General features: G+C 42.7%; 1 protein-coding gene across 2 annotated transcripts in view; it reads left to right on the top strand.

Moving 5' to 3' along the window:
* LOC123998866 (rho GTPase-activating protein 7-like) overlaps positions 1-15,314 on the top strand; it is a 114,185-nt gene that overhangs the window by 97,736 nt on the left and 1,135 nt on the right. For both annotated transcript variants that reach the window (XM_046304082.1, XM_046304083.1), the window contains exons 7-13: positions 3,123-3,282; positions 3,484-3,682; positions 3,844-4,057; positions 5,939-6,053; positions 6,977-7,198; positions 8,504-8,721; positions 9,117-9,291. In XM_046304082.1, the coding sequence (XP_046160038.1) occupies positions 3,123-3,282; positions 3,484-3,682; positions 3,844-4,057; positions 5,939-6,053; positions 6,977-7,198; positions 8,504-8,721; positions 9,117-9,291 (1,303 nt within the window). The remainder of the gene's footprint in view (positions 1-3,122; positions 3,283-3,483; positions 3,683-3,843; positions 4,058-5,938; positions 6,054-6,976; positions 7,199-8,503; positions 8,722-9,116; positions 9,292-15,314) is intronic.

Below are 15,314 nucleotides of genomic sequence, written 5' to 3'. Positions count from 1 at the left end.
CCTTAGCCAAATACATTTAAACTCAGTTTTTCACAATTCCTGACATTTAATCCGAGTAAATATGCCCTGTCTTAGGTCAGTTAGGATCACCACTTTATTTCAAGAATGTGGAATGTCAGAATAATAGTAGAGAGAATTATTTATTCAGCTTTAGTTTCTTTCATCACATTCCCAGTGGGTCAAACGTTTACATACACTAAATTAGTATTTGGTAGCATAGCATTGCTTTTAATTTTTTTAACTTGGGTCAAACGTGTCAGGTAGCCTTCCACAAGCTTCAAACAATAAGTTGGGTGAATTTTGGCCCATTCCTCCTGACAGAGCTGGTGTAACTGAGTCAGGTTTGTAGGCCTCCTTTCTCGCACACCCTTTTTCAGTTCTGCCCACAAATGTTCTATAGGATTGAGGTCAAGGCTTTGTGACGGCCACTCCAATACCTTGACTTTGTTGTCCTTAAGCTATTTTGCCACAACTTTGGAAGTATGCTTGGGTCATTGTCCATTTGAAAGACCCATTTGCAACCAAGCTTTAACTTAATTTTAACTGATGTCTTGAGATGTTGCTTCAATATATCCACATAATTTTCCGTCCTCATGATGCCATCTATTTTGTGATGTGCACCAGTCCCTCCTGCAGCAAAGCACCCCCACAACATGATGCATCCCCCTGTGCTTCACGGTTTGGATGGTGTTCTTCTGCTTGCAAGCCTCCCTCTTTTTCCTCCAAACATAACAATGGTCAATATGGTCAAATAGTTATATTTTTGTTTCATCAGACCAGAGGACATTTCTCCAAAAAGGACAATCTTTGTCCCCATGTGCAGTTGCAAACCGTAGACTGGCTTTTTTTATGGCGGTTTTGGAGCAGTGGCTTCTTCCTTGCTGAGCGGCCTTTCAGGTTATGTCGATATAGGATTTGTTTTACTGTGGATGTAGATACTTTTGTACCTGTTTCCTCCAGCATCTTCACATGGTCCTTTGCTGTTGTTCTGAGATTGATTTGCACTTTTCGCACCAAAGTACGTTCATCTCTAGGTGACAGAACACGTCTCTTTCCTGATCAGTATGGTGGCTGCGTGGTCCCATGGTGTTTATACTTACGTACTATTGTTTGTACAGATGAACGTGGTACCGTCAGGCGTTTGGAAATTGCTCCCAAGGATGAACCAGGCATGTGGGGGTCTACAGTTGTTTTTCTGATGTCTTGGCTGATTTATTTTGATTTTCCTATGATGTCAAGCAAAGAGGCACTGAGTCTGAAGGTAGGCCTTGAAATACATCCACAGGTACACCTCCAATTGACTCAAATTATGTCAATTAGCCTATCAGAAGCTTCTAAAGCCATGACATAACTTTCTGGAATTTCCCAAGCTGTTTAAAGGCACAGTCAACTTAGTGTATGTAAACCTCTGACCCACTGGAATTGTGATACAGTGAATTATAAGTGAAATAATTTGTCTGTAAACAATTGTTGGAAAAATTACTTGTGTCATGCACAAAGTAGATGTCCTAACTGACTTGCCAAAACTATAGTTTGTTTTTAGGGACATTTTTAGGGACATTTCATCTCGACGGTTGACGGCAGTGACCTCCAAATAGCATTACATGGGATGATGTATGAGAACTCAGCACATCCCAATCAGTTCTGTCAGAATGAGTTATTACTTTTCATTGTTTGTAGCTATTTCCTCACCAATGTTTCAAAACCTGATCCCCAAAACTTGGCTACCCCACTAATAAAGTGTTTGACATTATTAGTTTGTGTAGCCAACTGGGGGAAAAGGGATTGCTTAAGGCAAGAGGACAGGGTAATTGACTTTTTGAGAGCAGAGTAATTGGCCTATTTGTTTTAACAATCATTGAGCTAACTACAAAAGAAATAACCTACTCCAGCCTCTCTTCGCTTTTCCATTGATCCTGTGCTTCAGTATTCTGCACCCTCACTGCTGTGGAACTAGCTTCATTCCAGACAAGTGGTGTCTTGTATTTGCTGTGGCCAAACACCTTTCCCCTTGGCTTTCTCTCTAAATACACACAGGTACACACACACTCTCACACACACACACACACACACACACACACAGAGTGAGTGAGAGTAAGACACACAGAGAAAAACACACCTACTAACAATATGACACACACACAATCACATTAAATGACTAGCAGAACACCATTACGGTAATGAAATGAGGTGGACGCAGCAGATATCTTTTAATTGAACAGCTGAAAACTATAATGGAAATGCTGCTTGTAATGGGAGAGAGCACTATCAACGAGAATCATGCTGTATGAAAATGTGTGAATTTAATTCCAGTAGTAGGTTCATTTCTGCAATCATACATTTGATTGGCTCTGAAGCTTGATATCTCAAGGTGCCTGAACTTGATTTATGGAAGAATAATGAGGGGGAGGCTTTAAATGGTCTTCATGTTATCTCCTCAGCTACACAGGCCGTTACCCCGGCACTTGCTGGCTTATAAAAACATCCTATTCAGCAAATAAACCAATTGGGCTTTAAAAGAAATGTCCCATCTGAGTTTTACACAGAGCCCTCTTCTAAGAGCATGTGTGCTCAAATGAAAAAATATTATAGTGTATACTATGGTAGGAATACTATAGTATTCACTGTAGTGTTTTTGCAGACTTTACTGTAGTATTTACTGTAGATGTCTGTAGTATTTACAGTTTACTATAGTATAAATGGGGTTGTAAAAAAAAGTATATACTACTATGTTTTTGCGGACTGTAGTATACTGTAGTATTTACTGTGGTATTTTTGCGGACTGTAGCGGACTGTAGTAAACTGTAGTACTTACTGTAGTGCTTTTGGGGACATTACTGTAGTATTTACTAATGTTTTTGTTTTATTATCTTTGATATAGAAGTGGGGGGGCTTTCTCCCTGAGGAAACCTACTGTAGAAATATTAAAATAGCACGTTTTCCATAACCTGTAGGTAGGTAGGACTTGTTTCTGAGTGGAGAGTTAAGAACTTCTGCTCTTTTCTATAATCTGTAGGTAACACAATATATGGTCTATACTTAGCATGCAGGTTTCAGTTTTAACCTGGTTATCTTCAACATCAAGCCTTGACCTCCATCTTGTATTGTTTATCTCCCCTCAGGACGTTCCCCAAGCCCCCGCGGAAGGCCAAAGCTCAAGAGCTGAAGGGCAGGAGGGTGTTTGGTGTATCCCTCCTCCACAGTATGCAGCAGACAGGGGAACCTCTACCCCCCAGCATCCTCAAGGCTCTATTTTATCTGAGGACAGAGTGTCTCGATCAGGTACTGGACTCTTTAACCTCCTGTACCACCAGTAGATGTAGTATTGCTCATACACTATTCAAGAAATAGTTAGGGTCAGGCTTTAAAGGGACAGTTCACCCCAATTTCAAAGTTGGTAAGATGTTTTCATATCTAAAATTGTCTAATATAAACCCCCACCCCCCTCAGGTGAGACTCACCTTCACTCTCTCATCCCCTCAGGTGGGTCTGTTCCGTAAGTCGGGGGTGAAGTCTCGTATCCAGTACCTGCGTGACATGGTGGAGGCAGACCCAGAGAATGCGTCTTACGAGGGCCAATCAGCATTCGATGTGGCTGATATGGTGAAACAGTATTTCAGAGATCTACCAGAACCTGTGTTCTCCAGCAAACTCTGCGAGTCCTTCCTGCATATCTACCAATGTAAGTGGACAGAATCTGTGTGACTGACTGTACTACCTAATCATTATGTTAATGATGGTTAAGTAGGCATTGTGAAACCAATTTTAGACATTTTTACAGTATAATCAATCCTATCCACCACTCCAGTCTAACATTGCTCACCCCTTCCTCATCCTCCACAGATTTCCCCAAAGACCAGCAGTTCTGTGCGGCCCAGGCGGCCATCTTCCTCCTGCCAGATGAGCACAGGGAGGCCCTGCAGACACTCCTCCTCTTCCTCCGAGATGTTGTGGGCTGCGTGGACGAGAACCAGATGACCCCCACCAACATCGCTGTGTGCCTTGCCCCCTCTCTCTTCCACCTCAACACTCTGAAGAGAGAGGGCAACCCAGCCAGGTACGCCTTGTGGGAAGGAGGAAGACGTCAAGTTGCCCCTAGAATCTAGGGTCTAGATGCTGATCTAGGATCAGTTTGGTGTATTTGGCCCTTATGGTTGAAGTTAGGATTGGGGGAGTGTAAGGAGACCCTGGAACAGTGCAACTTCTAGACGAGAAATGGTCTGGATATCTGGGTCCCACATTGTTAAAGTTATATCATTCCCTCTTACCAGCTTCGCCCTGATGCTAGGACAGTAGAGTCCTTGCCCATCTCCCGAAAATTGTCTGAAACCCTACCTCTTGAAAGAGTATCTTAAATCTTTCCCCCCAACCCCTCAAAAAAACACTTGCTCTTGTCTTTTCCTACTAACACTGATTTGCCAATAACTTCTTTATTGAGGAAAAGCGTACTTTACTACGACTGTGACATGTGGTTGTCTCACTTAGCTATCTTAAGATGAATGCACTAACTGTAAGTCGCTCTGGATAAGAGTGTCCGCTAAAATGACTCAAATGTACATGTAAAATGTCTTCCGTTGTTGCATAAGATTACTCCGGTGCACTTTGCCTTGTGTTCATCGCCACAATGGCAGATGTACAAATGTCTGTTTTTGACATGTTGTTTTAGTTTTTCCTTCTTATGCTGTGTCAGATTCATGGGTTGTTTAAATTCCTAGAGATTACATCAACTGTGGTAATCTAGCCAAAACCCTATTTCCCTCTGTGGTAATGAATAGCTGTCGGCTGGGTTTATTTTTTTATTGTATTTATATATTTGTTATTTAACTAGACTAGTCAGTTATGAACAAATTCTTATTTTACAATGACAGCCTACCCTGGCCAAACCCTCCCCTAATGACGCTAGGCCAATTGTGGTTGTGATACAGCCCAGGATTGAACCAGGGTCTGTAGTGACGCCTCTAGCACTGAGATGAAGTGCCGTAGACCGCTGTGCCACTCAGTAGTTTAATCGCAGCGTGAGAGAGAAACTTATGTAACCCTACTGATTCTACTAGTCAGCTGGTTACTACAAGAGAATGGGAAGGAGAGGGAGTGGGAGAAAGTGAGGGAAAGAGGGAGAGTGACAGGAAGAGGAAAAGAGAGAAAGAGGGAGGGAGAGAGAAAGAGATGGCCCAAGTGACTCATTTTTGAAACACATCAGTCTTTGAACTTTGTTTTTGACTCTGGCACTCTCATTAACTTCACAAGATTGGTTATCTGTAGTTGTTGGCTCTGAAGTGAAGCGCTGCGAAGATAGACACTCACACACACACACACACACACACTCAGCTGCACACACTCTGCTGACACCCTGTATTCTGAGAGCATGTCTGGAAGTTCCACTTCACATCGAAAAGTGGCATCGTGGTCCTAGTGACGTCACATAGCACAGGCCTGATTGTGTCTGATGTAGAGAGACAATATACCTCTCCTTCTCCCCCTCTCTTCCTCCTCCTCCTCGTATAATGCCAGCCTGTCCAGGGGAGCCAGTTGGCTCAACCATTTCCCCACAGGCTGTCAGAGTAGAACACAGATGGAAGTCATAACACAACACAATAAACACTCTGTATCTCCCATCACTGGAAACAGAGCTATGCCTTGAAACATGTCACACTAGGAACAATGACCCGAACAAATAAACTCTACTCCCATGGACTGTGTTGTGGCACATTGTGCTTCAAGGGTACAGGGATGTTAGTAAAAATGTAACTGCTTTGCTTTTGCAACATGTTTTTCTTGGTTTGGAAGTCGATGCTGACGTTTCTTTGTACATCAGCATTGAATACCAGTCTGCTTGCAAGAATCTCCAAAAACTGTAGGCGAGTATAGAGTAATGCAAAACAGTACCCCCGAAATCTTTAACTCTGATGTAATGACATTACCTGTTTCTCTGACCTAGGTCGAGCCACAGGAAGTACAGCCTGGGTAGGCCTGACCAAAGGGACCTGAGTGAGAACCTGGCCGCTACACAGGGCCTTGCCCACATGGTGACAGAGTCTCTACGCCTCCTTCAGGTACACACTACAGTACAGTTACAGTACAGGCTGTTCTAGCCACACTAATTAACATCCCGTGTGCACAGTGTGTGGGTGTTACAAGACTCAGCACAGCACACACCACTCTCTCATGAGTGTGCTCTCACTGTGCAGTACATTAGAAACAGCAGGAAGGCACTTCCCTATTGTTCACAACTGTAAACGGCAGGGTAGCCTAGTGGTTAGAGTGTTGGACTAGTAACCTGAAGGTTGCAAGTTCAAACCCCCGAGCTGACAAGGTATAAATCTGTCATTCTGCCCCTGAACAGGCAGTTAACCCACTGTTCCAAGGCCATCATTGAAAATAAGAATTTGTTCTTAACTAACTTGCCTAGTTAAATCAAGGTCAAAAAAATAAAAAACCAGGGATGACAACTTTGATGGGGGTGGGGGCCACAGAAAAACAGAGGGGCCACAGTGGCTTGTGTGTCCCACATCCATATACCCCTCCCAACCATATTTTTGAAATTGCACCTTGTATATTATATTATTCTAACTCTCAACAGTAAATTGAGACTTTGACTAAGTTCCTAAAAAATGAAACATTTAATTATTTTTGTGTGAAATTGGTCCACGGACCTACAAAAGGGGAGCCCGCGGGCCACCAGTTGCCCATTCCTGCTATAAACCATCTGCAGGGGAAATTAAATGAAGAGGCCCTTCATCTATGTTATTCAGTTCATTGCATTTACTTGATGAAACAGAATGAAAATATTAGAAAACAAGAATTTATGAATGCCAACAACAGGCTCTTAGTCACCATATCTTCGATTGGTCAAGAAGTCATACAGAATATCTTGTGACAGACATTAACATGCAATATTTGGATCTGGGTGTCAAGATTAAGTCATATGTGACCTTATGTGGAAAAAGTCTAGCTAACTCTTCCTCTCTCTTTCCAGCTTCCAGAGTTCTGGCCAGACCAGAGTGTGTGCAGCCCCAGTGAGGAGGCTCTCTGGGCGGATGGGGGTCGGAGTTCACCCTCTCAGGGTGGGGAGGAGGAGCAGGATGAGAGGGCCAGACTGGACCAGACCACCCAGCACCTGCTGAGAGAGGCCAGGGAGAAAAGCCAAGGCTGGGAGTTGTGCTCTGGACCAGACCAAGTGGACCTGGCCATTAAGAAGGTGTGCGATGGAATCTGATGTAATTAATGAATGAATGAATGAATGAATGGATGAATTAAGGAACTAACAAATGAATGAAATAGTAGTCAAATAACATATAATAGATACAGTATATCACAAAAGTGAGTTCACTTAGGGGTGTACTCACTTTTGTTACCAGCGGTTTAGACATTAATGGCTGTGTGTTGAGTTATTTTGAGGGGACAGCAAATTTACACGGTTATACAAGCTGTACACTCACTACTTTACATTGTAGCAAAGTGTCATTTCTTCAGTGCTGTCACATGAAACATATACTCAAATATTTACAAAAATGTAAGGGGTGTACTCACTTTTGTGATATACTGTAAAAGTTACTGCTTTTACAATTACTTTTACAGTTACTGCTGACTATTAAAATGGTTATTATGTATGAGTCAACATCGAAACACCATTGATTGTCCAGTTCGTCAGACCAATGAACCTTTTACTGCAGTGGACTAAATCAGGGTTATGCAGTGTTTCTTGGTAGTCCTAAACAAATCTACGTTGAAACAGAAGAATACACCTCACACACATGGTTATGGGCAACAGAAGAATACACCTCACACACATGGTTATGGGCAACAGAAGAATACACCTCACACACATGGTTATGGGCAACAGAAGAATACACCTCACACACATGGTTATGGGCAACAGAAGAATACACCTCACACACATGGTTATGGGCAACAGAAGAATACACCTCACACACATGGTTATGGGCAACAGAAGAATACACCTCACACACATGGTTATGGGCAACAGGAATACACCTCACACACATGGTTACAGAAGAATACACCTCACACACATGGTTATGGGCAACAGAAGAATACACCTCACACACATGGTTATGGGCAACAGAAGAATACACCTCACACACATGGTTATGGGCAACAGAAGAATACACCTCACACACATGGTTATGGGCAACAGAAGAAAAACCTGTCCAATGTCAGATATGGATTTGAAATGTATTCCATTTTGAGTTTGCATCCCAATATAACACTCTATATACATCACAGAAGACTGAAATAAGACAAAAACCATTTGACATAAAAACACCATATTTTCAGTGTTTTAAAAACATAATGTTTAGTAATTATGGAATTTTGACAAATATTAATAACATTCCACCAATCCGGCCACTAGAGGGCCACTATTTGGTCATTTGACTGCAGGAAAGCACACTGAGAATTTGAGCTGAGATATGTTCAAAATCAGATTCTCACAATAGGTCTCAAACACTCTTCCTCTCCTTCCCCGCCCTCTCCATACCAGGTGGATGACGGCTGGCCGCTGCGGTTGTGGAAGGGCTCCATTGAGGTGGATGCCCCCCAGAAAGAGGCCCTCCAGCGGGTCCTGAGGGAGCAGGGTCTTTGGGAGAAGACCCTCAAACAGTCTGCAGTAGTCCAGACTCTGACAAAGGACACTGAGATCTATCGCTACCTCCTGCAGGGCCTGGGACCCCGACCGCCACAGGAGCACCTCCTGCTCAGGTAATGAGGCGTTGCCGGGCCATTTCTGCACAGCGCTGCACGATGCTGCATGGGTCTTTAGGCAGGCTGCTGACTCTGCTGAGTAGAAGGGACAGATGAGTCAGGGACAAACAGAGTTCAGCTTGGACTTGAACACTCCGGCTAAAGTTGTTTTGACATGTTGCTTGTTACTGTACTGTACCATTGCTACATGTTGGCATCACGGTGAATAATGAAAGAGCTAGTTTATACTCATCATGTTACATTAGTGTCAAAGTCAAAGGAATGTTGACTGTTTACTCAAACACCTAGTCAAATGGTGGCTGAATATCTGAGGGTCTATTTCTCATGGAGCTTGATTCTGAAAGTCTGTTTTTAAATTAACTAGATGAACCTTCTACCATTTTCTCATGCAGGACCTGGCAGTCAGACCCGTCGGCCGGACCTGTTTATGTGTCAGCTATATCTACAGAGCACCCTGAGGCCCCCATGGAGGGGGGTGCGAGCCCAGGTCCTCTCTTGTCTCTATTTGGTAGAACCCCTAGGGACCAGGAGGTCCCGACTCACACACCTCTGTCGCACAGATACCAGGTAGGCAAGACCGTGAGAGAGGGAGGGAGGGAGGGAGGGAGGGAAAATGCACATTCTTTAAAAATATATATCCAGAGTCACGCTTATTCTTTACCTTCTGTAATGAGGTATTCTCTGCTTTTGACTGCACCAGTATCTCAAGTGCGATCACTGCCTCTCAAAAGAGGCACACTCATCTAGAGAAGGAAAATAATGAATAGAAAGGCACCCCTGGTGCACACATGATTTAGCCCTCTTCACATTTCCTTATAGATTTGCTGCTTCTTACCTGATTCATTTATTCCCTGCATGATTCTGCTGGGTTGTTCTGTAGAGTACCGCTGTTTCCATTTGTTTCGGCCGATTTAATGAAACAAGCCATGCAATGGAAAACAGGTGTCTAGAAGCACACACACAGAGAAAGAGAAGGGGGAGGAGAGGGAGATAGAAAAGTGTGAAAGTGAATGAGGGGGGCATAGAGAGGGACAGTAGGAGAGAGTGTTCTCCCCTGCATTATACTGGGCGCTATTGTGCTGCTCCAACAGCCCACCATCAGTAGGGGTAGTTGACTACTCACTTAGGGCACGATTCCGATTTAGAAATTTACTTCATTCCTAAGCAAGCGTTTCCTATACACTTCTGAGTATCTGGTATTCAGACTTACCTTATTCAGTTGCATAACAGGCTTTGCAAGTGTGGTTCCCTTGTGCACACTGAATAAATGTTATTCAACCACTGAAAACCCTCCCACTAGGTGGCCAACAGATTTTCTTGTGGAGTTTTAACTCAATAGGGTTATCAGTACATTTCTCTTACGCCATCCCTTTAAAAATGGTGTACATTTCATTCTACTTTTGTTGACAGACTAGAATACATTGAGAGAACGGTTGTAGAAAATAGGGATCAATGAAAGAAATCTATGTAGATACAGTATATGCATATTAGTCTCCATTTCAACACCAACTGGCAGATTTGAAAAAATACTCCGATTTGGTAGATTATTTTTGGCCCATTTTAGCAGTGGTGGAAAAAGTACCCAATTACCATACTTGAGTTAAAGTTAAGATAACTTAAAAGAAAATGACTCAAGTGAAAGTCGCCTAGTAAAATACTGCTTTAGTAAAAGTATTTGGTTTTCAATGTACTTAAGTATCAAAAGTAAAAGTATAAAGCATTTCAAATGTCTTATATTAAGCAATCAGATGACACGATTTTCTTGTTTTTATTTCATTTACGGATAGCCCGGGGCACACTCAGACAGACATCATTTACAAACAAAGCGTTTGTGTTTAGTGAGTCTGCCAGATCAGAGGCAGACTGCTAAGCATTCAAAATGTATCGACTACTTTTGGGTTTCAGGGAAAATGTAAGGAGTAAAAAGTACATTATTATCTTTAGGAATGTAGTGGAGTAAAAGTAAAAGTTGTCAAAAATATAAATAGTGAAGTACAGATACGCCAAAAAAAACTAAGTAGTACTTAAAAGTATGTTTACTCTACACTGCATTTTAGGATTAGGAAAAACAGTATGAATCATACAAAAAAACAGGTTTGAGGAGCTTTTACTCCGAAATACATTCAGTTCTTTAACACATGGTGATGTTGGTAGACTAGTGTACATAGAATTATAATAGGGAGAATAGTGTACAATAGTACTGTGGGTTATACCCTCATCCATTGCCTGCATTAACCATGGAACTGTGTAATGACACAGCCAAGTATTGCGCCATGCGTCAGGTTCAAACTTACTGCTTGGTCTGCGCTCCCCTCCATAACGACTTAATGTCTTTTTTTATATTATCTACTGGTACTAATGAACCTCAGCAACAACCACATGGTCATGACGGCGTTTACAGAGGAAGCAAATGAAGGTAAACGAAACAATGTAATTAAATGGAATGATAATTTAGGCTATAGACCTACTAACTGAAGGGAACTAACATTAAATTGCCAGTTGAATGTGTTGTTTTTAGACCTACTGACAGTAGATACTGATTGTGGCAATTCTTTTAACATGATAGAAATAGGAAACAGAGAAAGTCGAGGGAGCCTGTCATTAAGACATTCGAGAGTTCCCATCCCTGCAAGTTAGAAGGCCATATAATTACAATTCTGCATAATGGCACAGCATGCTCCAGTTTGCTGCCATATGACTGGTTTCACATTTGTCTCCAGCGATTCTAAGGTATCTATAAAACAAGAGTCATTTATATTTGCAATGCCCTTATCCAAATGGATTACAAATGTACCTACTGGAGCTCTTACCAATAGCTCGTATTTAGTTGTAAATTATAGTGCATGGAGAATGGTGTTATTTCAATCAGAAAAAAGTTGATACTTTATCCACTTGGAACCGGTAGGTTCGCTAGACCTTATTCAAATAAAATCATATTGGTCACATACACGTGTTTAGCAGATGTTATTGTGGGTGTAGCAAAATGCTTGTATTCATGGTTTCCTCTCGCGTAAAATTGGTGTAATTATTAGGGAATAAAGTGGAGGTCAGAATACGGTGTATCTTAGACACACCTCCGCCACACCTTCATTTATTCAATCTCCATCCAAAACAAAGTGCAGGTGAATAGCACACTATTCTCATGCTTTAGTTCAAGGTCGGAATACGCATAGAGAGAAAAGTGCATAAAAGGGAATTCCATTCCATTTACGAGTGCTTAATTCTGGTCAGAATCGGGGCCTCAACCACACACTCATCACACTAGGCAGCACAGAGATTTGAACTAGACGGTTTGCCAACAAGACAGATTCACACGATTATGATGATTATCTCTGCAGGGTTTTCTCACTTCATTACATCAGAACTGAGCGGTAACGGAGATAACATCTCTGCCTCATTCTACTCTCTTTAAATACTCATAGAAGAGAGCTTTGCAGGCCTAACATATTGGGTTTATTTGCAGTGCTAGTGGCATTAGGGTTTCAGTACTTGTTGGCTTATCGTCGATAATCAACTCACTGTTCTTTGGTCTGCTGTGCTTAATAGCGAAAGCAAATGACACTGATATCGAGGAAATTGAAAGTGAAATGTTCTTTGTCAGTGTGTCTCTTACACCAAGGTTTGGTTGCGTTCCAGGCAGACTATATTGCAGTCATGCTATATCCCACTGGGCACAGATGTCAATTCAACATCTATTCCACATTGGTTTGACGTAATTTCATTGAAATGACATGGAAACAAAGTTGATTCAACCACTGTGTGCCCAGTGGGATAAAGCAACCAATGGTTGTTCGTCAAGTCATTTGCTTTGCAGTCACGCATCAGATTGCTATATAATATTTATTTATTTTATTTCAACTTTATTTAACCAGGTAGGCAAGTTGAGAACAAGTTCTCATTTACAATTGCGACCTGGCCAAGATAAAGCAAAGCAGTTCGACAGATACAACGACACAGAGTTACACATGGAGTAAAACAAACATACAGTCAATAATACAGTATAAACAAGTCTATATACAATGTGAGCAAATGAGGTGAGAAGGGAGGTAAAGGCAAAAAAGGCCATGGTGGCAAAGTAAATACAATATAGCAAGTAAAACACTGGAATGGTAGTTTTGCAATGGAAGAATGTGCAAAGTAGAAATAAAAATAATGGGGTGCAAAGGAGCAAAATAAATAAATAAATTAAATACAGTTGGGAAAGAGGTAGTTGTTTGGGCTAAATTATAGGTGGGCTATGTACAGGTGCAGTAATCTGTAAGATGCTCTGACAGTTGGTGCTTAAAGCTAGTGAGGGAGATAAGTGTTTCCAGTTTCAGAGATTTTTGCAGTTCGTTCCAGTCACTGGCAGCAGAGAACTGGAAGGAGAGGCGGCCAAAGAAAGAATTGGTTTTGGGGGTGACCAGAGAGATATACCTGCTGGAGCGTGTGCTACAGGTGGGAGATGCTATGGTGACCAGCGAGCTGAGATAAGGGGGGACTTTACCTAGCAGCGTCTTGTAGATGACATGGAGCCAGTGGGTTTGGCGACGAGTATGAAGCGAGGGCCAGCCAACGAGAGCGTACAGGTCGCAATGGTGGGTAGTATATGGGGCTTTGGTGACAAAACGGATTGCACTGTGATAGACTGCATCCAATTTGTTGAGTAGGGTATTGGAGGCTATTTTGTAAATGACATCGCCAAAGTCGAGGATTGGTAGGATGGTCAGTTTTACAAGAGTATGTTTGGCAGCATGAGTGAAGGATGCTTTGTTGCGAAATAGGAAGCCAATTCTAGATTTAACTTTGGATTGGAGATGTTTGATATGGGTCTGGAAGGAGAATTTACAGTCTAACCAGACACCTAAGTATTTGTAGTCGTCCACGTATTCTAAGTCAGAGCCGTCCAGAGTAGTGATGTTGGACAGGCGGGTAGGTGCAGGTAGCGATCGGTTGAAGAGCATGGATTTAGTTTTACTTGTATTTAAGAGCAATTGGAGGCCACGGAAGGAGAGTTGTATGGCATTGAAGCTTGCCTGGAGGGTTGTTAACACAGTGTCCAAAGAAGGGCCGGAAGTATACAGAATGGTGTCGTCTGCGTAGAGGTGGATCAGGGAGTCACCAGCAGCAAGAGCGACCTCATTGATGTATACAGAGAAGAGAGTCGGTCCAAGAATTGAACCATTTGGCACCCCCATAGAGACTGCCAGAGGTCCGGACAGCAGACCCTCCGATTTGACATACTGAACTCTATCAGAGAAGTAGTTGGTGAACCAGGCGAGGCAATCATTTGAGAAACCAAGGCTGTCGAGTCTGCCGATGAGGATGTGGTGGTTGACAGAATCGAAAGCCTTGGCCAGATCAATGAATACGGCTGCACAGTAATGTTTCTTATCAATGGCGGTTAAGATATCGTTTAGGACCTTGAGCGTGGCTGAGGTGCACCCATGACCAGCTCTGAAACCAGATTGCATAGCAGAGAAGGTATGGTGAGATTCGAAATGGTCGGTAATCTGTTTGTTGACTTGGCTTTCGAAGACCTTAGAAAGGCATGGTAGGATAGATATAGGTCTGTAGCAGTTTGGGTCAAGAGTGTCCCCCCCTTTGAAGAGGGGGATGACCGCAGCTGCTTTCCAATCTTTGGGAATCTCAGACGACACGAAAGAGAGGTTGAACAGGCTAGTAATAGGGGTGGCAACAATTTCGGCAGATAATTTTAGAAAGAAAGGGTCCAGATTGTCTAGCCCGGCTGATTTGTGGGGGTCCAGATTTTTCAGCTCTTTCAGAACATCAGCTGAATGGATTTGGGAGAAGGAGAAATGGCTTGGGCGAGTTGCTGTTGGGGGTGCAGTGCTGTTGACCGGGGTAGGAGTAGCCAGGTGGAAAGCATGGCCAGCCGTAGAAAAATGCTTATTGAAATTCTCAATTATGGTGGATTTATCAGTGGTGACAGTGTTTCCTATCTTCAGTGCAGTAGGCAGCTGGGAGGAGGTGTTCTTATTCTCCATGGACTTTACAGTGTCCCAGAACTTTTTTGAGTTAGTGTTGCAGGAAGCAAATTTCTGCTTGAAAAAGCTAGCCTTGGCTTTTCTAACTGCCTGTGTATAACGGTTTCTGAGAACCAAGGGCTATATCTGTTCCTGGTTCTAAATTTCTTGAATGGGGCATGTTTATTTAAGATGGTTAGGAAGGCATTTAAAAAAAATATCCAGGCATCCTCTACTGACGGGATGAGATCAATGTCCTTCCAGGATACCCCGGCCAGGTCGATTAGAAAGGCCTGCTCGCTGAAGTGTTTCAGGGAGCGTTTTACAGTGATGAGTGGAGGTCGTTTGACCGCTGACCCATTACGGATGCAGGCAATGAGGCAGTGATCGCTGAGATCTTGGTTGAAGACAGCAGAGGTGTATTTAGAGGGGAAGTTGGTTAGGATGATAGGTGCCCGTGTTTAAGGCTTTGGGGGGTACCTGGTAGGTTCATTGATAATTTGAGTGAGATTGAGGGCATCAAGTTTAGGTTATGTCTTATGTCTGGCAGGCAACTGCAATGTAGTCTGCCTGAAATGCGGCCTTTGTGTCTCTCTGACTGTCTCATCTGAACCCTGGTGATGC

The sequence above is a fragment of the Oncorhynchus gorbuscha genome, linkage group LG16 (assembly GCF_021184085.1).
Source record: "Oncorhynchus gorbuscha isolate QuinsamMale2020 ecotype Even-year linkage group LG16, OgorEven_v1.0, whole genome shotgun sequence".
In the NCBI taxonomy this organism is placed as follows: domain Eukaryota; kingdom Metazoa; phylum Chordata; class Actinopteri; order Salmoniformes; family Salmonidae; genus Oncorhynchus; species Oncorhynchus gorbuscha.
Note: the sequence above shows the minus strand (reverse complement) of the source record. Positions and strands in the feature narration are given on the sequence as shown.